Source organism: Copadichromis virginalis, linkage group LG12, assembly GCF_057382275.1.
Source record: "Copadichromis virginalis isolate Kocher_CV1m ecotype Utaka linkage group LG12, C_Virginalis_male_GT1.1, whole genome shotgun sequence".
Taxonomy (NCBI): domain Eukaryota; kingdom Metazoa; phylum Chordata; class Actinopteri; order Cichliformes; family Cichlidae; genus Copadichromis; species Copadichromis virginalis.
The window spans coordinates 16,015,583-16,037,734 of record NC_140629.1 but is presented as its reverse complement, the minus strand read 5'-3'; the positions used below and the strand labels follow the sequence as shown (position 1 = coordinate 16,037,734).

The following is a 22,152-nucleotide window of genomic DNA, read 5'->3' as shown; positions in this document are numbered from 1 at the left end:
CTCTTTTTTGTCTTAAGGTCTGTCTGTTTATTTATTTATAGGTACTCTTTCTTTTTAGAAAGATTAGATATTCTTATTTCTTTTTTGTAGGTACTCTTTAACATTAACTTTATTTGAACTTAAACAATTGATTGATTGATTGATTGACTGATTGATAATACTTTATTCATCCCGAGGAAAATTGGCTTAATAAATTAACCCAATAAATTAAACTGCTCAAATAAAGAATTCTAATCTTAACCTCTTATTTAATAGCATGAACAAAAACTGAAAATACAACAATATCTTTCACTTGTTGCAAGCATAATTAATCGATAAAATACTGTTTTCAAAAAACCTTGATGGTCAGCATAAACTTACCTGCAGCTGCCGCTCCATAGCATTAATCTTCTTAAAGGTCTCAGCCATGATCTTACAGAGCAGGTCATATTCCTCTGTGTGATCCTCGCGGTATTGGTAGTTGACGAGTGACTGAAGCGCATCCACCAGGCTCAAATGTTTGATCACGCAAGATACTATTACCTCTTCCATAACATCTGGTCTTATCACCTCCCTTACAAAAAACAAAGAACAAGCTAAAAATTATTGTGAAGTGAATTAACATGAACAAAAACCTTGATATTAATATCAACTCTGTTGTGACTCTTGACTTTCCTTCAGAATATATAAAAACCAGAAGCCCTAAATTTGTGGGGTGTTTGTCTCAACCATTTAGGGAGAGTGACAAATCCATGTACAGTATATAGATGCCATACTCTGTCAAGACTGAAAGAATTAATTTCTTACTTTATGCTTGGGCGGAATTGTGGTCGAGCCCTTCCGGACACTTCTCGAAGCCTAGACATGATGCCCGGAGGAAGGCGAATTCGGGGCAAGTCAAAGTAGGTCCCTGGCATAAGGCCTGGAGGTGGGATGAGCACGTCAGCTGGGTAAGTGAACTCCCGATCCTCCTCAATAGTGAGTGGCAGAGGTGAAGGACTGGGCGTGAGGGCTGGAGAGATGGCACCATTTGCTTCCACCTGCCACTGACACCTAGAGGGAAATTTCTTTTTACTCATTTTAGGCTGCTAGCAGCTCAGCTGTGACTCAACTAGATACCGAAGAAGAATATGTAGTAATCCTTACATGTAGGACATCACATTTAGTTACTATTAATGGGACACATTTTATTTTAGCTCCGTTACCTTTGCAGCAGCTTTGAGCAGAGCAAATCATGGCAGGCCTCCTCCTCTTTTGTCACCTCTGGCCCATTATACAGAATGCGGAGCATTGAGCAGGCCAGCACTGACAGCCCCAGCGCAAGGTCTGCCAGAAAGGGGAGACCTCCAGAGACATCTTCTGATGACTCCTGTAAAAACAAAAAAAGATATACAGGATCTTCAGACTACTTCAAAAAGTAAAAATAAATAAATAAATTATATAGAGAGAGATGTTGACGACATTTGAATTGTTACCTGAGCTCTGACAGTGCAGGAGAACCCCCACATGGCTTTATCAGGGGTATTATGTTCACGTCCACTTCTCATCTCAAAAGAAAATGTCACTGTGTCTCCTTCAACCTAAAGCAGAACACAGAGCAAAATGTAGCTCTTCAAACTATCTATGAACATCTATCAATGAATAATTCATACTTGCTTTTATTACCTTCACAAGGTCTTTGGGCCATCCTGTTCCCAGGACACTGCGACTGCCATAACCCAGAGTGTTTCCTCCATACTCTGCTACTTTACGACTATTGGTGTTGGGACCGGCATAGATAACCAACTATAATAATAGAGAATAATGTATTTGTTTAAAAAAAATCCACAATACCATTCTTCAGAAACTGAACAAAAAGATGTCTAAAGGTGAAGTATGATTGTGTCTCCAGCTCGTACACAGGAAGAGTCATTACCTTGTCATAATCATACTGTGATGAGCAGCGAGAATCAAAGCGAAGGTACAGGCACCGGGCTCCTGGGATGTGTACGGTCTCCTTGAATTTGTAATTGTCCCTTACAGGATGCACAGTCTCTACTGTTTTCCCAGCAGCCCATGGAGCAGGGATCTTCAGTCCTGTCAGGAAGCCAGGCTCTTCACGTTCATCAAGAATTCTATGATACAAATAAGTTAGTCATTTTAAAAATTGAGCTTAAGACACAGCCGGTGCCATGAAGAAAATCACCTCTTCAAAATATTTATTATGCAGAATAACACTCCCTGGCTTAATTCTTATGGTGAAATCTAGAAAACTCACTTGTCATCAGCAGTGCATGTCTTTGCTCCCTGGCCCAGAGAGCCACCAGCAGGCAGAGACTCTTCAGTAAAAAGCGGAGACTGAGTCTTTAGTAACAAGGCAGTCTGAAAAACAGAGTGGAAAAAAGCAACTTAATAACAGCTGCTTTTTCTACTCAAGGAAATATACAAGAACCATCTCCTCCTTGACTGACAAAACTGACCTGGCTGGTATAGAGCACCAACTGCACCAACTGAGGCATGAGGGCATCAGCGAGGGTGAGGGTTTGCAGGTTTGGGTGCATCAGAGAGGTGAGCAACACCGGCAGCAGGTGCCCAAGCATAGTGGCCTTGGTAATCTGTTCCAAGCCTTTCAACCTTAACAAAATGAAGATAAAAAACAAGTGAAAATTTTAGTTTTGCTGTTAGCAGAAAAAAAAAAACAAGATGAGAAGAGGAAAGTCTGGCACAGTGATTCTAAGAACCTGCTTTAATAAATACCACCTCCCTCACTGTTCCATTTTGTTTTAACAAGATCAGCATTAATCAGGTTCAGTTAAATCTTCTTTCATGGTGATATAGTACACAAGACCCAACAAAGCGAATTTCATGTCTAGTTTAATTTCTGACAGGTACATTCTGGTCTTACAGTGATACAAACTGGCTTCAAATGTCTTCGTGCAATGTTCCAACATAAGTGGTAAAAAGATTTTAAAGGAATCAAGCAAACGTATTTAAAAGTTCACCTGGTTTCTCTGTCAGCTATGTCGCTGTTAATCAGAGCAGTGGTGACCTGCTGTAGGGTTTCCAATACTTCATCACATCCCACCAGGATTTTGGTTGCTAAGGACAGGATGCTGCTTTGCAGCTCCTGAGGATGACACAGAGTAGGCCCACACTTACGTAACACTGCTTCCAAGATTTTCAGTAATTACATTCACTCAATATGTAACTATTAATACATACTCCATGCCAACAGATTAAAAACAAACTCTAGATTGTTCTGTTTCATTGCTGTCATCAGTAACCTTGAGTATGAACACACCGTTTTTCAACAAATAATAAATGACATCACAAAAAACTGCACTGCGCACAAACTCTTCAGCATTACCCTTAAAGAACTTCAAAAGCCATTGCTTCATTTGGTGTGTTGGTCTCTCATTGACACACACACAGACTCCACTTTCAAAAAGGTAGGGGTATTTAAAGGGGATGTTTACCTGTACCTTCATTGTTTCCCCTTGTAGGGAATTGTCACTGTCATCACTATCATCCGGACGGATAAGAATGGTATTACTGAGGAGGTGGTTCTGAACAGCCATGAGGTAGCGCAGACTAGGTGAGACCACCTAGAGAGAAGGGAAACCATCTTAAATTGTATGAATGCAATCTTCCAGTCTGGATTGATAGCATTTAAGTGCTGCTGAATTGATATTCATACTGGCACAGTGGAGAGCAGTTTCTGGAAGTCATCTCGGGCGACAGTCTGACATTTGGTGATGAGGAGGCAGGATTCTCGGACTACAGTCTTGAGGATACAATGCAGCAGCTCATCATTCAATCTGTAAAAGAAGACAGATTTCCACAACTTTAAACAAACACAGATCTAAAGAGAAAAGATAGTATTGTTGCCACAAGGCTGCCACTTGCCTGTAGTGGTCATCCTCTTCACTTCCAAATCTATTCTTCTGCAACTGTTCTGCCAAATTTGTAAGGATGACATCCCGAAGTTGAGACAATCCACGGTTTCTTTCACCTGAATATTAAAGGTAAAAAACATACACCATGTGAGAAATAATGAGAATAAAATACAGGAGGTGTCACTTAAATTAAAGCCTGAGCTGCCAATCACCTTCGGTTAGAACCAGTTTCAGTAGTTTGTTGAGTTCAGCCTCCCCCTGATACAAAATATTGAGGCCTGAGCTACAGAGAAGAGGTAAAAAAAAAAAAAAAAAAAAAAAAAAGGTTCATTAAAATGAAATCATGATCACAAATCCAACCATTACTTCTGTCTTTGAGTAATTGTAACTTACCTAATAGCCAAGCAGACTTCTCTCTGAATTTCTGCTCCTATCTGGTCCACTGGAGCCATGAGCAGCTGCCACAGTAGGAGTCCTGCACGGCGCACACTCTCCCTATTCTGCTCTGACTGAGGATTGAAAAACCTAAACACTACCTGTAAATGGTAGAAAATATACACAACAACGTTAGAATCACACAGAAAATGCTAAAGGTTTTTTTGGCAAAATTCAGCTGCACCCAAAAATCACCTGAAACACAACTAAGATACAGTGGATGATGCAGGTGTCACCATTGACCATGGCCTTTTCCATAATGTCACAGATGCTGCTGAAGTGACGGGCCTCAATGGGGTGTTGTTTTCCCAGTAAGGCCCCCAAGGGCAAACTGTTGCTGCTGGCTGCCAGCAAGTTGAGCTGGTGGATACACATAGCACCTACATGATGAAGCAGCTGGTTGATCACCTCGCCAGTGGCCACAGTCTCCTCTGTTAAAGGACAAATTATGCAGATCTGTCACTTTTATGATTTAATCTTATAAAACAAGCCACTTGTTGTTTACATCACCTACCTTTGGGTTCTTTGATGACGTGGCTGACACCGAGTCTATGGCACACATGATGAAAGGCTTGGTTCCCGGGGTTGCACCACTGATCTATGTAATCACTGGAGCAGGTCCAGATCAAGTTGTTCAGTGCATCATAACACGCTCCTTCAAAGAATGCAGAAGTAAAAGTTATGTAGTGCGTGACTATTTGCCGCACGTAAGTAGAAGTAAAATGTGACAAGTTTTCAGCTCACCTAGCCCTGCCACCTGGGCTCCCCTGCCTAAAGAACTGCCAGGAGCATCAATGAGGTCTGCGCGACTGCTGAACTGACCATCAGCCAGGTTAAAGACCAGACTGGAGGCCAAAACTGAACGAAAAACATAAGAGCAATAGTTAATAAACTCATGACTTAAATTATGATACAAAGCAGTGGGGGGTGGGGCATTCCCAAAATTCTCATTAACCATTAACATTAACTCATTAACCCATCAAGATGTTACTATTTTAAATGCTGTGTATTCACCAGCAATTAGCCACTGTCATAAATGATGCTTAATACTTATTTGGAACATCAGATTTAATCAGATTTATACAGAATATCTACAGGCAGCTAGTAAGCTTAGTGTCAGACTTTCTAAAATTAAAAATAAAATAAATAAAAAGTAACCAAAAAACAAGTGACAAAAAACTCAACATAATCAGGATTTAGCAGTGAGCCTGTGCATGTGTTTGCATGCGCTTACTTTTAAGTGAGGAGAGGCTGCTGGTACCTCCAAACAAGGAGCGTGTGGCAGAGCTCCCAGATACACCAGGAGGTGAAACCAGCATTACCAGATAGGTGCCACAAACATACATCGGGGTCCTTCTCAGAGTCTTTAGAGGGAGTCCACAGCTAGTATTGACCGCTACAAAAGGATTCAACAAAATATTTTAAAAACCACATCATCCAAATGAATCACAGCATGTATGAACTTTGGATATTTATAGTTTCTCTACCATTACCAGACTGCTCCTCTTTGACAGTGTTGGTGATTGCAGAGCCTGTGAGAGCAGCCAATGTGGCAGAATGGGAGGCCCGGAAGCGTGACATTCGACTTAAGAGAAGTTCATTCAAGCACTTGGAGGACTCGCCTTCTTTGCGAGTAAGGATAACCCTCTCCTGCAAGATGTCTGCAACACACAACCCTGTCTGTGTCTGCACCATGTATAGGAGAGAGAAGACATCAAAGATTTAATGAAGACACAGACAAAATAAATACTGCTGAGACTATATTGCAGGGCACGAGATACTCACCGACAAGTGAAAGACATCCATGAAGACAGAGTGGCCTTTCTGTGTTTTCTCATTGAGGCTGGCTGGGGACCACACCCAGTACAGATAGGTTCCGTCTGAGCAGAGGTGCAGTGTGGTCATGCTGCTGCCCACGGGGAAGTGATGGGCTGGCATGGGCACAATCTGGCACACCTGAAGAGAAAAGAGTGAAAATTAGCCTTAGGTATTAGTTATACTTGAATTTTGAGATACCAAATTAAACAGTACCCCTCTGTGTCCTTTGTACCTGCGATGAATAAAGAAAAACATTCTCCCACTAAGAACTTCATGATCTGTTGAGATTATACATCCCATCTACAGAATTTACAGAATAAGTCCACATACATCTTAAAATAGAGTAATGAAAGTAGACAGTACCTGGAGGGTGAATGGATCAATGACCTGGCACAGCTGATGTGGCTTGGCATCAAAGGATGAGGGACGGTGGAGGAGGCGGCCGCTGCTGAACACCACCCAGCCGGGCTCCAACTCTTCATTTCGACAATACACAAATCCCCTATACAAACACATAGCACTGATTCCTTTGGTCTGCATTTGGAGTTTATTCCAAGTCATACTAAAGATGCTCAGGCAGCTCACTAAAACATTTTGTTGGTTTATTGTTTAATTTGTCACTCAACTGTGAGTTTTTGGTCAAATCCTGTAGCTACCACAAATTAAATCAAACCTTACAATCAATAAGAATCCAGAAATGTACGGTATGTGTTGATCGTATAAAAACTGACAGTGTGCCTTCCTTCTTTTTACGCAGTCACTTTGCTTTGTTGACCTTAATGAGAGTAGACTTTGACAAGTTATTGACAGCATATTGAAGCTACTTGTCATACTGAGTGTTGCTGTGAATAGCCACAGTAAGAAGAGAAAATGTGAGACGAGCAGCATGGGTTAATCAGCGTCAGTACAAATTCCCATCAGGACACAAGCAGCTTACTGCAACTCTGTCTCTTTTTGCAAGGCGGCACTCAAAGCATCTGTCTTTAACTCTAATTTAAATCAAATTCTCAAATGGGAATTTTAGCTTTTTAAGGTAATATTTCTGAGACCGATTAAAAAACCCCCCAAAAACAAATAACAAAAACCCCCAAAGATACTTAAAGCATGCAGTTAGCAATACCCTGGCCTGATGCGTGCTACTTCTTTCATACAAGCTGCTTTGCAAACAATAGCTAGAATTACAACCATTTACGTTGCAGTTGAAATCCAAATATCTGTTTTGTAAGGTCACAGTGTGCTTTGCCCTTCAGAAGCTGGCTGACCAATAATGCATGTATACCCTCATAATGTCTCTGGACAAATTCTGGGCTCAATCAGCTCTAAAAAACATTATTTGAGGATCTAGTTTTCAGCAAAGTATGCAATTCGTTACAATATCATTAAATTAAATAAACCAAATAAATCAGTAACATGAGAGAATATAACTATATACAATAGGAAATGTTTTTTAAATGTCTAGGAAATAATGCCTTTCAGTGCACAAGTATTTTTTGTGATTTTTTTTTTTGCTTCATTCTTTCTTCCCTCTGTTCTCTGAATGCTGAAGAGAGAGGAATGGAGGCTAGAGGTAGTGTCACATTACCTCAATGTCCCATGTAAACCAGAGCCAAGCTTGCTGAGTCCTCTCCCAGAGGAGTTAGTGGTATATAGATATAGCCCATCTGTGGCTAGACAGCGTCCCAGGTCAGTATCTGCAAAACACAGGCACCAATGGAATTCAGTAGGAGGTAAATGAAAGAAACATCAAAGACAGCTGAATAACCTGTAGGGGCAGGGATCAACAAAAGAGTGGACAAAACCAGGCAAGAGAATTAGGATGCAAAAAAAGTGGACCAAGTCTTTGTTTTGCAGACTTTTGCAAATTCAGAAATAGTGATGTCTTCAGAGATCTGATAAAAAAAAAAAATTAAAAAAAAAAAAGACTTAAAATGAACAGATCCATTTAGCTTGAAAAATAAATGCTCAGATTTACTTTATGGCTCAATAAAAATAGATGTACAGTATGCCCTGTTCAGCTTCCATCACACGTCAGATAGTCATCTGTGAGACAGAGAGACATCACTCCACTTCCTCTCTTTTATCCACTTAAGATCTTTAGTTTCAACTCAAGACAAAATGTTTTCTCTATATGTGACATCGAATGAAACCCAAAGAGGAACAATGGTCTTTCCACCCTTGATAATTGCTTGGATTTAAGATGCATTTCAAACAAGTTCAGTGAATAAATAAAACAGGAAGGAAGTATTATGATGGCAAGTGAGACAAGGAGCATCTTTTCCACAACTTACATTCCAGAGAACTAAAAACTTTCAACCATGGCTGCATATTATTTATATCTTTTCATTTTAAGTATCACAAAAACTTTTTCTGAAATTGTTTTCTACCTTTACTCTCTGCTCCTCCAGCAGAATTATCTGGTGTGGGCAGCATGTCCTCAAAACCCCAGGAAACACAGTGTTTTCCCCCCAAGAGGCAGGATGGAGACCCCGGGCCTCCTTCCAGGAGCAAAAGTCTTGAACAGGAGAAATATAATGTAGTTACATGTTGGGGAAGTTATTAGGCATTGTCTTTCAGTTAAATCAAAACAGTTTCCCTCACCTGTACAGTACGTCTGACACAGGGAGGTGGCCCAGATCAGTTTGTTTCTGCAGCAGGTGAACTGTGTGGATGAAGGTCTTCAGGGATCCCCTAGAAATGAGTTTGGCAGATTATTCAAGAGAGCTCAACGTGAAACACAAGTGAAAACTCATTGTTAATCTTTCCTGGAGCCGCAAGAGGAATAATAACTTGGCATGAATTATGGGCAGGATCTGATGTAAATTTAAAAAATTTAAAAGAGATTATGCCACATTGAGCAATCTTCTTAACTTTTACAGATTTTACTCAGTCAAGAATTAATTAACTTATGGACCACGTTCAGGTGTGTGTATTTTAATTCTAAAAACAGTCTACGAAATCAACTAAAACCCAATGCTTGTACCAGAGAAAGGGTTAAGCTATGAAATTATCACTCGTATGTTTATAATAACATTTAATAGTGCTACTGGGAGTATTAAAATCAACAACTAAGACCGAGAGACACCATCAATGCAAGCCTCATGAAAGTGAACCCCGCAATGCCATACTATGTAAACATCTAAACAGCTGATATCAACGTCCTGTGCAGTCCATTTGCTTACATAGCCCTCCTATACAGAGAATTTACTAACCAACTCCAGATGAGGTGGAGGGGGGGAGAGAGGGTGGTTAAAGCTGATAGCCCTTTAATTAGCTTCCACTGCTGGGTGAAAAAGCATCAGGGCTAGATAGTTCCCCCACAACAAAGAGCTCTCTGCCTCAACAGAAGGTGAACAAAGAGTGGAGAGTTCTGGTTTTGACAAGTCAAGATCAGCTGTCACCAACAGAAGCTTGAGCTCAGGCACAAATACAAAAACTAAACAAACAAGGATATTCTGCTCATCTGTGCAGAAAAACTAAAAAACAAACAAACCAGATTAAAGATTAGCTTCTTCAGATATATTTTTGTGTGCTTGCTTCTGTTCTTTGCACGCAAGAATACATGAATATGTCTGACAAGTTGAAAGGGTAAGGGTAACGGCGCAATTTACAAGCATTGTTTGGGTCCACCTGTCCCCTGAAAGGAAAAGGTCACTTTAAATCATAATAAAGGTGCTCTGAGTTATCACATTTAGCCTATAATATAATATTTCTGTGTTTATGTGTGTTGAGGTGAGCAGTCTTTTCTAGGATAATAATGCCTCCACATCAATAGGGTACAAAGGAACACTGAATGAAAGTATGTAACTTATATGAGTCAGAAGTTTCACCAGATCTCAAATCAAATGAACACCTGTGGGAGATTATGAACCAGAATGTAAGACAGAGCTCCCCACTATCCAATCAAAACACCAAACAAGGTAAAGTCTTGATATATTTTCGAAGAGTTCTAGAGAATGAACAAGGCACAATGAAGAGCAAAACAGCTTCATTAAAGCTGTTTTCCTGAATGTTTCTAGACAATACCTGATGTGAGTACATGTAGAACTATCCATTTAAATGTCTTTTACATTTTATCTCCCTTGTACAAACTCTGTGTGAAGTTTACTGAAACCGATGTGGACATATGTGAAAATAGTGCAGGTAAAAACCTGGTAAATTTAAAGTCAATCGCCCTGTCCTGCTTTCTGCATGCTATTCTCAGGCAGAGCCCTCATCTAAACCAAACATCAGTATTTAGAAAGCAGCTGCCACGAATTATCTCCTACACACAAGGCCCCCCTGTGCTGCCTAATGAAGTTAATAACAATGACTGAAACTAAGAAGAAAAAAAGAAGTATTGTTTTCCAACAGCACTACTATCTTACTTCAACAGAGTGTAGTTCTGACTACAAGTTCATGGAGCCAAAAAGTCTGTTCATATCCATAAGCTTAAAATCATACCAAAATCTCAACTACTTCTTTATCTTACATTACAAATATCAAAGCAAGATTACCACAGTGCGTTGTGTGGTTCTTAAGAAAAAAAGTTAATAATTTAATGTTATTGCCTGATAACAAAAATTGCCACTTAAGAAGAGTATTGTTTTTTCTTGATAGCTTATTTTCACAGGTTTTGCACTTCAATGAGATCTTGTATGTAATCATTCAGTGAATACCATTAGTACAGCACACTGTCTACAAGACAAATGGTAAATGACAAGACAAGACAAAAACAGAATGATCCTAAGAAGGATGCAGGTAGAACAGCAAGGAGGAACGGATGGTCTCACCTGGCACAGGCAAGTGCCACGAGTGCAGCAGCAGCGTTTTCCCTCTGTCTGTGCGTTTGTAGGATCTGCGGCTGAGTGTGTCCATGCACTGGGCCTGACTCCTGGGCACCATCTTCTAGCCAGGAGCATAGCAGTCCCTCCAGGCCATTGAGGCAGTCAGCGGGCTCTTTGCTAAGGCTCAGCGGCTGGCAGTCCCGGAGGCAAGCTAGCAGTACCTCTGCTGTGACACCGCAGAGTGCTGGGTCACTGCGAGTTTGGGACTGTAAAAGGGGAAAGACCAGCAACAGGCCGACACGGGAAGTGAAGGGCGCCTGCTCGGGTTGCTGGAGCAGACCTTGTCTTTTGAGCAAGGCCAAGGTCTCCTCATCAGCCCCTCCAGTCCCTTCTCGCTCCTGCTGCTCCTCCAGGGCCAGCTGCCGCTGCGCCCCCCACAGGCCACGCAGGGCATTGAGACGATACTCCAGCAGACGGGCATATGCATTGCTCTGATTCCCACAGACAGCACGCAGACGCTCGGCAAGCTCTACCGGATTCTTGGTCTCAAATGTTAGAATCTATAGGGCAAAGGTAGTGGGAGAGAGGAAAAAAATCAGGTATTAAACTGTTCACTTTTTTCTTGACCATTTTAGAAAACAATAAACAGTGTATTATTTAGAGATGGGAGACAGTCTTTTGTTTCCTGGCAATGCTGGCTACAAACAAATGAAATCTTCCTTATTAGCAGAAACTTTTAATCAGAATACAGAAAAGACACTATGGAAGAAAAGAGGAGAGCAGTGAGGAATTTTATTCTTACTGACGTAAATTTAAATAACACAGCTGTGTTACACACAAGTGACATCCAAATTTTACTGGCGAAAAACTAAGAATAATTTGCAAAAACAGCAAGATGTTAAAATCTTTTTCAATTTGGCAATTTTAAAAAAAAACAATACGAAAAATCTTGTTCTTATGTAAAACGCCCCCATTCAAAAGTGGGGTATATACATGACTTATGAAATACATTTGGTTTATGAAGATCTGGTCATAAAGCATTTCCCTAGTTAGCTACGAATCATTTCCACAGAAGGAGCTCTTGTTTTTCCAAGTCTTTGGACTACGCAGTAATGGTCAGAGATAGCAAAGCACATATCCTATCACAAGTGAAACAATGTGCCTCATGTGCACTTAGGCAGCATTTCAGATATTGATTACACATGAATCATGGACTAGAAAAAAAAAATCCATTATAGCATTTAGCAGGCACAATTTGTATTGATTCAATTTCAGAAACGCTGCTTATGTTACAGTAACACCCCATAGCTGGATGCTGGGCCTTCACCTTGCTCTGCAAAAACTGCTGCAAGCGGATAAAAATAGTCAGCATCACAACACCTACGATAACGGCACTGAATGACCGAGCCAGTCTTAAAACTGGACACATGCCTTAAATGTGGAGGATCTGAATGTTACCAAGAATAAATAAACAAACAAACTGAGAGCCTAACAGTGACGCAAGAATGTCTTCTTATTTTATGTTTTAGTACCATTTAGTGGGACTACCCACTATAAATACAAAGTTCGCATTACTACACATAGCTCATCTATTTTGGCTTTGCTTGATAAAACACACGTTTTAGCATTTTATGTTAAGGATGAATCACGCTATACATTATGTAACCATACTCTTTTTTTCAATATCAGTGCTAATTCATAATTAATATGGAAGTTGAAGAATTTATTACCATAAAATGTCCATCATAAGAAACCCTGCTGTAGGTCATTATGAATGGTTATTTTACAGTAAAGTAAAGTTTTGCTTTGAAGCTTTACCGAATCCTCAGTTTAAGCATTCTACTCTTACAAACATTTTCCAAACTGGAATCCTGAGAACTCAGTAGTAAAGAAAGGCTCTGGAAATGTTGTGTTTCTAACACAGGCACCTCTAGTGTTAAGAACATGGTGTGTGGAATTGTGCTAATAAACTGCTTCTTCCACTATGCAGAGACTATTCTGTATTTGAAAAGTTTTGGTGCCTACCAAGGCCTACCCCAAAACCAGGTGATCAAGGATAAACTGGTAATGCAGCTATTTGGGACATAGTTTGAACTAACAGAAAACATAAAAGCTGCATGTACAGATTCATGAGTTTGATTTGGTGGCCTTTCTTCATATAAGCCTAGCCCATTGTGACTGTAATTAAACATTCACAAAAACAAACCTGTTTTGTGGCTATTAGTACAAGAGTAAAGATAACATCATATAAACAAATATTCAGTTTATTGATCTTTTTTTTTCAGATCCAAAAGATCTAAGCAAGGAATTTGGAAACATACATTTTAATTAAAATGTTATAGATAGATAGATAGATAGATAGATAGATAGATAGATAGATAGATAGATAGATAGATAGATAGATAGATAGATAGATGTAAAACTGATATTTTGTAAGAATAGTGCAGATTGCAATAATAAATATGTACACTATAAAGCTAAGAAAAACAGCTGCATTAAGGTGTAACACAGAAATATGCTTTAAAGCATCTGTAAGTGAAAGCCTTGAAATGCAAGTATGAACTCTTGTAAAGGTTAAGTTCAGCACACAATTCATAACTATTCCCACTTTATCATGAAGTTTGCTTGTTTAAAGCCAGTAACCATCACTGTCTGTTAGTCTACTACTCATCAACAAGCAACTCCGAGCACAAATTAGACCCCAGCTCATGAACATGTGACATGAAGACTGCCGCAAATATTCTCCACGGTCTGGTGGATCCTGCTAGATTCAAAACAAGGCACAGTAGGGAAATATCGAGTATGTAAATATGCGGTGTTAGCTCGTTGTTTCCATCAGAATCACTGTAAAGTTTCTGGTCATCTAACAACATTGATTCTTCCGGTTATGGGATGAGACTTTCAAAATAAAAGTCGTTTTAAAAGCTTAAACATTTGGTAAACAATAGAGTCTGCAAAACATAGCTTGTTTTGTGCTTCGAGAACAAGATTCAGAGCAGGAGAGATGAGAACTGTTTTTCCCCTGCGTTTGACAATGACCATAAAAACACTTCTCAAGGAAAGAGCAGCTATGTCACCTTTACAAAGACTAAATCTGTTTACTATGCACTAAATAAGCCAAGATCTAGTCAGGAAAAATAAAGGCATACATGCATGTGTTTAAGTGAAAAAAAGTAGGAGCTGTGTAGCTTGATACCTGAAGTACACCTCTAATTGACATATTAGCTCAACACTGAGTACAATATTAAGTACCAAATCAATATGACTTCCACATTAATATACTAGAAGAAAGACACTACGTAACATTAGAGATTTTAGAAATGAAATTTACCATGTTTGTAATAGGTTATATTTTGAAGGAAGGGGCAGGAATTGAGTTGACACGGCTCTCGGTTACCTTGATGGTAAATTTAGCAGGACAGGAAACTTGCAAACGTCTGCACTACCGTTATTACGGAGGGTGTGTTTCAGGTGACAGTCAAAACTAATTCTTACATTAAATAAACAAAAAGACACACTGATCTCATATATACACAAATGTTCCTGTATACAGCTCTTTATGTTTGTTTGCATGTGTGTGTGTGAGAGAGAAACTGAGCTGGAAAAAAGAGCGATGGCTTTTACCCACCTCTTGTTCGGTGTCCCCCTGCTCCGATACTCCAATTTCACTGGGCAGTTCGGCCAGATCTGTGACCCGAATGAGACCGTCGTGGAGAAAAATGGTCTCCTCCTTCACCGAAAGCCACTGGGACGAATCCACAGCCCCGGAGCCCATCGCTCTCCCCTCCGACAGCGTAGCCAAAGGGGTCGAACATTAAAAATTCAGTGACAGAATGACAGAAACGCCCTAGCTAGCCTGATAGCGACTCACAATAACATAACGGCCGTCAGCGCCGAGGTCTTATCTAATGGTAGTGTTTGACAAGGGAGACAAGCTAACTTGACGAGTGCCAGTCAGCGGGCGAGTTGTAGTGGCAGGTGTTCTTTACATTACATGGGTGCTCTGGTCATGCTAACAGCGGCTGCTAGCTGTCTGGCTCAGTTAGCTGAAGCGGAGCTAACTTACCGTACGGTATCGTTATAGCGTTACCGAGCAGAGTGGGCGTGACAGCCGTGCTAAATCCGTTATTGCGTCGCACCGTCTAAACGACAGTCTTTTCAAGACGCAAAGTGAACCTGTAGTACTCTCATTTCACGGCTACAACCCGACTGCAAGCAGCTCTACTAATGGCCCGGTATCTGTCAGTGCCTGGAGAAGATAATGAGAGTCACCAAGCTGTCAGTGCGACGCCATGTTTCCAAGGCCAACTAACCGCTCCCAGAATGCACCGCGTGCTAAAATAAAAGCTGTCTAAAGTCATTTATTTTGGTATCTAAAACCACATCTTATCACAGCTGTGAAATGACAAAGGCACATTTATTATTTAATTTAAAGATCTTTAAAAAAAATCAATGTATTATTATTATTATTATTATTATTATTATTATTATTATTATTATTATTATTATTATTAGTGCCATCTGCCTCTATCACACCCTAACCCTAACATCCTCCTCTGTCACAACAACCTTTTGAATGTGCTCTTTCACTACATCCATGAACTTTCTCTGTGGTCTTCCTGTTTTCCTCCTGCCTGGCTGGAGACAACAAATTTTGTCCAGTATAGCTGCTAGCCCTCCTCTACACATGTCCAAACCATGTCAGATTTGCCTCTTTGTCTCCAGACCTCCCAATCTAAGCTGTCCCTCTAAGACAGTCTTAACATTTCAGCTCAGCCTTCTTTCTTTTTGTCAGTGCCACTGTTTCCAAACCATACCTCATAGCAGGTCTCACTGCCATCTTGTAAACCTTCCCCTTTACTCTTGCTGCTATCCTTCTGTCACAAACCACCCCTGAACCAGCCTGAACCAGCTCCACTCTCTTCTTGACCCTAGGTATTTAAACTTGTCCACCTTCACTGGCTCCTCGTAGCTTCACTGTTATACCTGACTCCATCTCATTCATAGACATGCATTCTGTCTTGCTTCTACTGACTTTTATTCCTCTAAAGAAAGAGCCAGTGGCTGAATATTCAAGCACTTAAATTTTTTGATTTACAGCTGCTGCATGCGGGAAGGCAAATCAGCTGTTGTTCTTTCTAAGGAAGTTGTGAAGTTTTAATGTAGACATGACAATAATTAAAATGTTGAATTCTTCCTTTACTGACTCAATGCTTTTCCATGATTTGGTGGGTTTGTAGCTTTAATCTTTATCTCTTTATTCTAGTTTTTTCCCTCACTGAGTCATACAATATACAGTGCAGATGACAGAGTGAATTTAAAATCAATTCAAAATCAAACAGAAACAATAAAAAGATTTAATTATGTTTTCATTCCACAATCCAATCATTTGCAAGTCCACATGCAAACGCTAACTTACATTTATAAGAATGTAATTACATTTATAAGACCATACTTTGCTAGTCGAGGGCCTTACTTCTTAAAATGCTGCAATTTTCCACCATCAGGGAGAAAGAGCAAAGCCTGCGTGAAATCTAAAGCTTATAACATTTATTGTTACTGCACATAGCAGCTTATTCTACAGTCATAATATCAGCTCCGCTTTCTAGCCTCAGGCATCGCTTATAAAGGCGAACAGGAATCCCTCTTTTTCTGTCAGTGCCTGAAATTCGCACCCCAGCAGAGTCTTTTTCCTCTATCTTCTTAAGCACTTGATGTAGGTCAGAGGCTTTAGTGAAGCCTCTAGAACAGCTAGGGAAAAAGACATAAAAATATCAGCAAGAGAACTCAGCACAGTAATCTGTTACAGGCAAACTGAGTGAACATATTAGACAAGGGGCTGGTACTGCTTTAACCGAAAAGTGTTAGAGATTAATGCGAATAAGCATATTGGAGCTTAAAACCTTTTTTTGCCGTGGCATTTTTCCTCGTTTGGCAGTGTAAAGCAATGCTGAGAGACGAAATGCAGCATGAGAGAATGCAGAATGCTTGGTCGCTTGAGGCTTTCAATCTGAACAGCCAAGCTGTAAAATTGACAAAAAGGACAAGTGACAAGTTAATTCTTGTATGTGAGGCAATATGATCACTTGTAGGAAACCAGTTAGACATACAGTAGAGCAAGAAAATTTTCAGAAAGGGAATAATATCATTTATATCTCTCCACGTGTGATCTCAGAGATATAGGTTAAAAAAAAAAAACATTACATTTTTATAGAATAAATAGTTATGAAGAAAAATACTGTATTCCTACCATGTAGTAGGCAGCAAAGTCCATAATCCAATATAAACATATCAAATATCATATTAAAACCATGAATGTATGCACACTGTGCCTTATTCTAACAAGAAATGACATACCTCGATCCAGGCATGCTTTTATTGTATTGGCAATGTGTTTGGGATTATCGTCATGATGACAAATGAAACCATTACCAATCAGAGGGTACTGCATGGCGGATCAAATTCTGTCCATACATTTTGGTGTTTGTGATTTCATGAATTAACCTCCATGTGGAAATATGTTGAGATTTGGCGAAAAGTGCTTTGGTAATCACCTTGTTGGTGCGAAAATGCTTTTTTTAGTCCTGCTAAACTGGGTTATCTTTGAAGATTTTCATTAATAGAAATGGGAAAAATGTTACTCACAAGTGGTCTAAAGATACCACTTAAAATTGATTCTTTCTAAGTGTTCTGTTATATGTAGTCACAACACCTGCTCAAAAGTATTCTTCAAGACCATTTAAAAAAAATTAAAGTTTGATTCCTTGGCACAAAACAAAAAGAAATAAGTGGTGGCTCAAGACTGTTCCACGGTAAGTATTTTTTGGCTGCTCCCTTTCCACATGTCACCCACATTGGGTAGGATTCCCTTTCTGGTGTAAACCCAAAGGGAATCTTGCCTGCAACTGAAGTTAAACCATAATCTTTTAGTTTATAAATAAACAAATACTTGGTATTGGAAAATATGCATCTTACAGTGTGCCGTCCCTCCTGCCATCACAGAAAATGTGGACTCTGATGGAGACAGAGTTACAGCTATTTCCAGTATTGCAACAGCAACGCAGTACTTATTTTGGATGGTTTCCTATTTTAACCAATATTATAGTTCCACTGGTCTTTAATGATACCGCTGCTACAGTCATTAGATTATCGGGGTGATTTCGGTTGAATTAATTCACAGCTGTGTAAGGCTCGTATTTCCTTAACCTCATTTGACGGTGTCATAACGCTAATTCCAGGGATAAGATTACTGGTGTATTAAATAAAACAATCGTGAATGAAGTAATTCCCAAGCTGTGAAGCTAGGATTACTTTTTAATGTGTTGACATCGTAAATTTTTTTCATGATTATTTATCTGTTCTACAGCCATAAACAGCAGCAGAACAGGGGGCAATCTTATTAAGGGGCAATTTGGTTAAACTCAGTACCTCCTTACATTTCATGCCTTTATCACCTCCTGCTCCCGCCTGGACCACTGAAATGCTGTCCTAGCTCGTCTGCCTATTTGAGCCATGTTCAGAACTCCCACATCACCCCCACCCTCATGTGCCTCCACTGGCTCCCAGTCAAGTCCTACAGCTTGCAGAAGAAATACTGCTCCTCACCTACGTCCTGGTTTTTAACTTCTGTGTGTAAAATGACCTTCGGCCCAGTAGAAATCAGATTTATAATTATTATTATTTAATCATTAATAAACCTTTATTAAAAAACACATTGTCCAGTCTTTGATCGGGGCAGCTAACTTCCTTTGTAAAATAGGCCGCCTGAATACGCCTGAATGCTGCATAGGTGTATAACATACAATTATGTGAACATAGAACATGCAAAACATAATGCAACACTTATGTCATATAAATAAAATTGTTACCGGCTGGTGCAGTCACAGTGATAGGCGGTCTTCGACTCCATGTTCTGGAGGCCATATCTTTTTTTCAAAGGAGGGATTTTGAATTTACAGTAGTCCAGATGTTTGAGGCTTTCACACAGGAGCTGGCTATCTACAGGAGCAAAAATATGTGCATATATATTTATGAGTGTACTCAGATTTCTTTACAGAACTGGGTATATTTGCTGGTTACTGATGCTGCTATTTTCTAGTAAAGATTAGCCCTCTTTTTTTGGCATTTGTAATTTGTAGTCAGCAACAATGATGATTAGCATTCTGTCCCATCGGTAACGACAGCTAATAACACAGCTGAGCAGCCTGGTAATTATTAATAGAATAATATCCTGAACTTCTTCTTTAAACACATACATTTCTCTGTTGAGCTACAATCAAACTGCTCATGTGGAAAACTAACTGATATACTAACAAATAAAAATAGCCTTGACAGTCATTCAACTCACTACCTTGCATACTTTCTAACCTCCCCTCTTGAGTATATTTTGTAATTAATAACTCAATCCCATTAATATTACAATTAAAATTAAATATAATAATTTGGATTGATCCAGAAGAACATGAATGTTTCCAACCAAAGTGAAAAATGACTAATTTTAAAAGCAACTAAAATATTAAATTGCATTTCAGATGCTCAAAATTAAAGAAAGAGGAAAATCAATGGCTTAACTTGCAGCTATAGCCCTGTCAGCAGCTGTACGCACTCACCTGTTATCTTATGCAACATTTTACTTTGTTTAAGGCTTCTCTCTGTATGGGTGCTTTGGGCTGTGGTGCTACCTGTGAGCCCCTGGTTTGAGTTATTCATTAGCAGATAGGAGTGCACCTGCTTTTGTGGCTCATCATCCTTATTAAGCGGGGCTGCTGTTTTTAGTTTTGCTGCAATGGGTGTTGCAAAAGTAGCCGTTATCAAAGTGTTTGATGTGAGTGTATTTGTTGTCTTTTCAACACCCAGTGTAGTCACTTTGATTGGTAATCTGTCCGTAGTCGTTTTCATATGAGATTTTGTTTCTCGTTCCAAACAGCTTTCACAGCCTGACTGAAAAGCATCACCCCTCACACGCTTCCTGTGTCCACAGCAGCCGTTTCTCTTGATAACGTCCTTGTGACTTTTGTTGGTTTTGGTCACTGCGGCTGTTGTTTGGTGCGGCTGAAGTTCTGGCATCTGTGTTAAAGGTGATGGTGCTGTAGATGAACTCTGCAGATCAGAATTTGAGCTGAGCTGTGGTGAATCTCGGCGTCTCAGTGTGGAGTAATCTGACAGGCCCACTTTGATATGCTGGCTTTTCTCGCTTTCTTTACTCTGTAAGCTACTTTTAGAAATCTTTAAAAGACCTGTTTCCACTGACGAAGCAGTGGCGTGTGCCTTTGATGTTGGAGGCAACTGTGAAGGTGCTGCTCCATGAGGTTTATGGCGTCTTCTGCATCCTCTTGCTTTTGTCCGTCTGCGGTGGAAAGTGTCTCCACTGGGTGGGTCTCTGAATCTACACTGATGCTGAGTTTTAGATGACTTTCTGCGAGGGGGGCTTTGAGTTACATGCTGCTCCTTGTTACTTGGTAACTTGTTGGTGTCAGTGTCCGCATATTTTTGCTCAGCATCAGAGGTGTTGTAGGGGAGGGGGCTTTTGAAGACAGCATATGGAGCTTCTTTGGCTACTTTGCACCTATAGAGAGAGTACAAAGACTTGTTACAACAAAAGAACGTAAAGGAGAACCATTTTCAAAACGTTAAAAAAACATTCTGCTCAGCACATTTCTTATCATTTCTTATTTTCTTACTTTACTTAAATAGATCCTAGCTTTTGAGGAAGATAACGATAGTGACACAGTGGAAATTAAAGACCTACTGGCAGAGTTTAAGGCATGTTAATACAAGCTGCAGAAGTGCATCTGCCACTCAGGCTTCCAAAGCAACCATACCAACACTGTTCACAGAACAACCCCTTTTCTATGGTACTGAGCAACTGTTGTGTCTAATAATATGCAGTCAAAGTATCAAGCAACAGTGTCTGTGCCTCTCTTACATCCCCCACCAGTACATCTCAGTGCACCGCCTCTGCTGCTTGAGCTCAAAGCAGGGAATCCGGAGGATGTTGAAGAAGCTGTAGCCTACCATATTAGAAAAGCTATCATTCACGTCCAGAAGGCACTGTCGAAACCTAGTTAGAGGCAGAAAAAAGAACGAGGTGAGTCAAAGTTCAAAAAGCAGTCCAGTCAATAAACACACGAATGGCAAGTGTTTCGTCATGTTTGACTATTCCCAAACATTTTATAACCACATCCGTGTGCTTCTTTGGGATGAACACCAAAAAGTACACACAGACTTGTCAAGACTGGATGATTTTACAAAATAAAATCACAGCACATACATAATATGTATAAGGAATGGAATGCCCTCCAAATACTGCAGAGCAGCGTGTTCACTCTTGAAATCAGTTTATCTGGAGGGGTGAGCGCAGTGATGCATTTATTACCCCTTTATAAACAGTTATGTCACATGGCCCCGGGCTCGTCTACTTAAATCGGTTTGCGTTTACTGGCACCCTGCCAACATGACACGATAGGAACTTTCCTCCGAGTTTATTAGTCGGAAGTTTAAGAAGGCATTAATACTGATAAATTCAGCCTTTGAGCAAATCTGCCTTTACCTGACTTTCCATGCCAGCCAGGGCAGTATGTGGAGATGTCAGGGGGTGGAAAGTGAATTAGTGGTTGCAGGAGTTTCCCTTGAGGCGATGAATACTTGGAATCCTGCCTCTGTGTTAAAGATGCCCGGTGGGTGTGTTCTGACGCTCACCTTTGGTCACACTCACAGTGTGAGACGGTGAAGAGGTTGCGGTTGAACACTCCATAATTCACCGTAAAGGCCGGGATGATCTGCAGGCAGTGGTCGTGCTCACGGCAGCATCTGTCTGTACCCTCAAACATCCCTGTGTGCGGGATTTAATCACACATCAAAGGGCACTTTGCTTGGAAGCAAAGCTTTTTTTCAAGCAAAAGATCACATACCTGATTTGAAAGAAAAAGCTGCAGACTTCAAAGGCAGTTATTTGAAAATTAAAAATGTATGGGTCACAAGATTTTCAATTAAATTAAAAACAAAACAAAACCCTGAGCCACATCTTTTTGATGTGACTATCATATAAAAATATCAAGCACCTCTTAATTAGATGTTTGGAATCTAAGTATATGAGTGATTATTTTGGGGAGAGGGTAAAACAGCTATATCACATTTTATAGTTAAAAAACAAAAAGAAATCCATTATTCTTATATTGGCATCTAAGGGTGATAAACATGATAAACAAAGGGCACAATCTGGCCTGAGATTTGACTCAGTATAGGTTTACATAGCAAAGGTTATCGACTATGAGGCCATCTGA

The 22,152-nt window shown here is 40.0% G+C and overlaps 2 protein-coding genes across 3 annotated transcripts in view; both read right to left on the bottom strand.

Annotated features, from left to right (window-relative positions):
• The window catches only part of hectd4 (HECT domain containing E3 ubiquitin protein ligase 4), a 40,524-nt gene extending 25,356 nt beyond the window's left edge, over positions 1-15,168 (bottom strand). The window contains exons 1-26 of one of the 2 annotated variants that reach the window (XM_085474973.1): positions 14,499-15,168; positions 10,877-11,430; positions 8,706-8,795; positions 8,492-8,619; positions 7,690-7,798; positions 6,471-6,609; positions 6,075-6,245; positions 5,777-5,975; positions 5,524-5,685; positions 5,034-5,147; positions 4,804-4,944; positions 4,485-4,720; positions 4,248-4,390; positions 4,067-4,137; positions 3,865-3,970; positions 3,656-3,776; positions 3,435-3,563; positions 2,961-3,085; positions 2,439-2,592; positions 2,237-2,340; positions 1,895-2,093; positions 1,645-1,764; positions 1,455-1,559; positions 1,185-1,348; positions 787-1,032; positions 361-553 (exon numbers count right to left, since the gene is read on the bottom strand). In XM_085474973.1, coding sequence (XP_085331099.1) covers positions 361-553; positions 787-1,032; positions 1,185-1,348; positions 1,455-1,559; positions 1,645-1,764; positions 1,895-2,093; positions 2,237-2,340; positions 2,439-2,592; positions 2,961-3,085; positions 3,435-3,563; positions 3,656-3,776; positions 3,865-3,970; positions 4,067-4,137; positions 4,248-4,390; positions 4,485-4,720; positions 4,804-4,944; positions 5,034-5,147; positions 5,524-5,685; positions 5,777-5,975; positions 6,075-6,245; positions 6,471-6,609; positions 7,690-7,798; positions 8,492-8,619; positions 8,706-8,795; positions 10,877-11,430; positions 14,499-14,645 — 4,170 coding nt within the window. In that variant the 5' untranslated portion in view covers positions 14,646-15,168. The remainder of the gene's footprint in view (positions 1-360; positions 554-786; positions 1,033-1,184; positions 1,349-1,454; positions 1,560-1,644; positions 1,765-1,894; positions 2,094-2,236; positions 2,341-2,438; positions 2,593-2,960; positions 3,086-3,434; positions 3,564-3,655; positions 3,777-3,864; positions 3,971-4,066; positions 4,138-4,247; positions 4,391-4,484; positions 4,721-4,803; positions 4,945-5,033; positions 5,148-5,523; positions 5,686-5,776; positions 5,976-6,074; positions 6,246-6,470; positions 6,610-7,689; positions 7,799-8,491; positions 8,620-8,705; positions 8,796-10,876; positions 11,431-14,498) is intronic. The other variant, XM_085474974.1, reaches the window with a different exon arrangement.
• A 1,029-nt stretch (positions 15,169-16,197) lies between these two features.
• LOC146696716 (uncharacterized) overlaps positions 16,198-22,152 on the bottom strand; it is a 69,005-nt gene continuing 63,050 nt past the window's right edge. Inside the window, exons 2-7 of the mRNA XM_085474972.1 lie at positions 21,569-21,701; positions 20,796-20,930; positions 19,480-20,435; positions 18,739-18,868; positions 16,774-16,893; positions 16,198-16,621 (exon numbers count right to left, since the gene is read on the bottom strand). Coding sequence (XP_085331098.1) covers positions 16,444-16,621; positions 16,774-16,893; positions 18,739-18,868; positions 19,480-20,435; positions 20,796-20,930; positions 21,569-21,701 — 1,652 coding nt within the window. The 3' untranslated portion in view covers positions 16,198-16,443. The remainder of the gene's footprint in view (positions 16,622-16,773; positions 16,894-18,738; positions 18,869-19,479; positions 20,436-20,795; positions 20,931-21,568; positions 21,702-22,152) is intronic.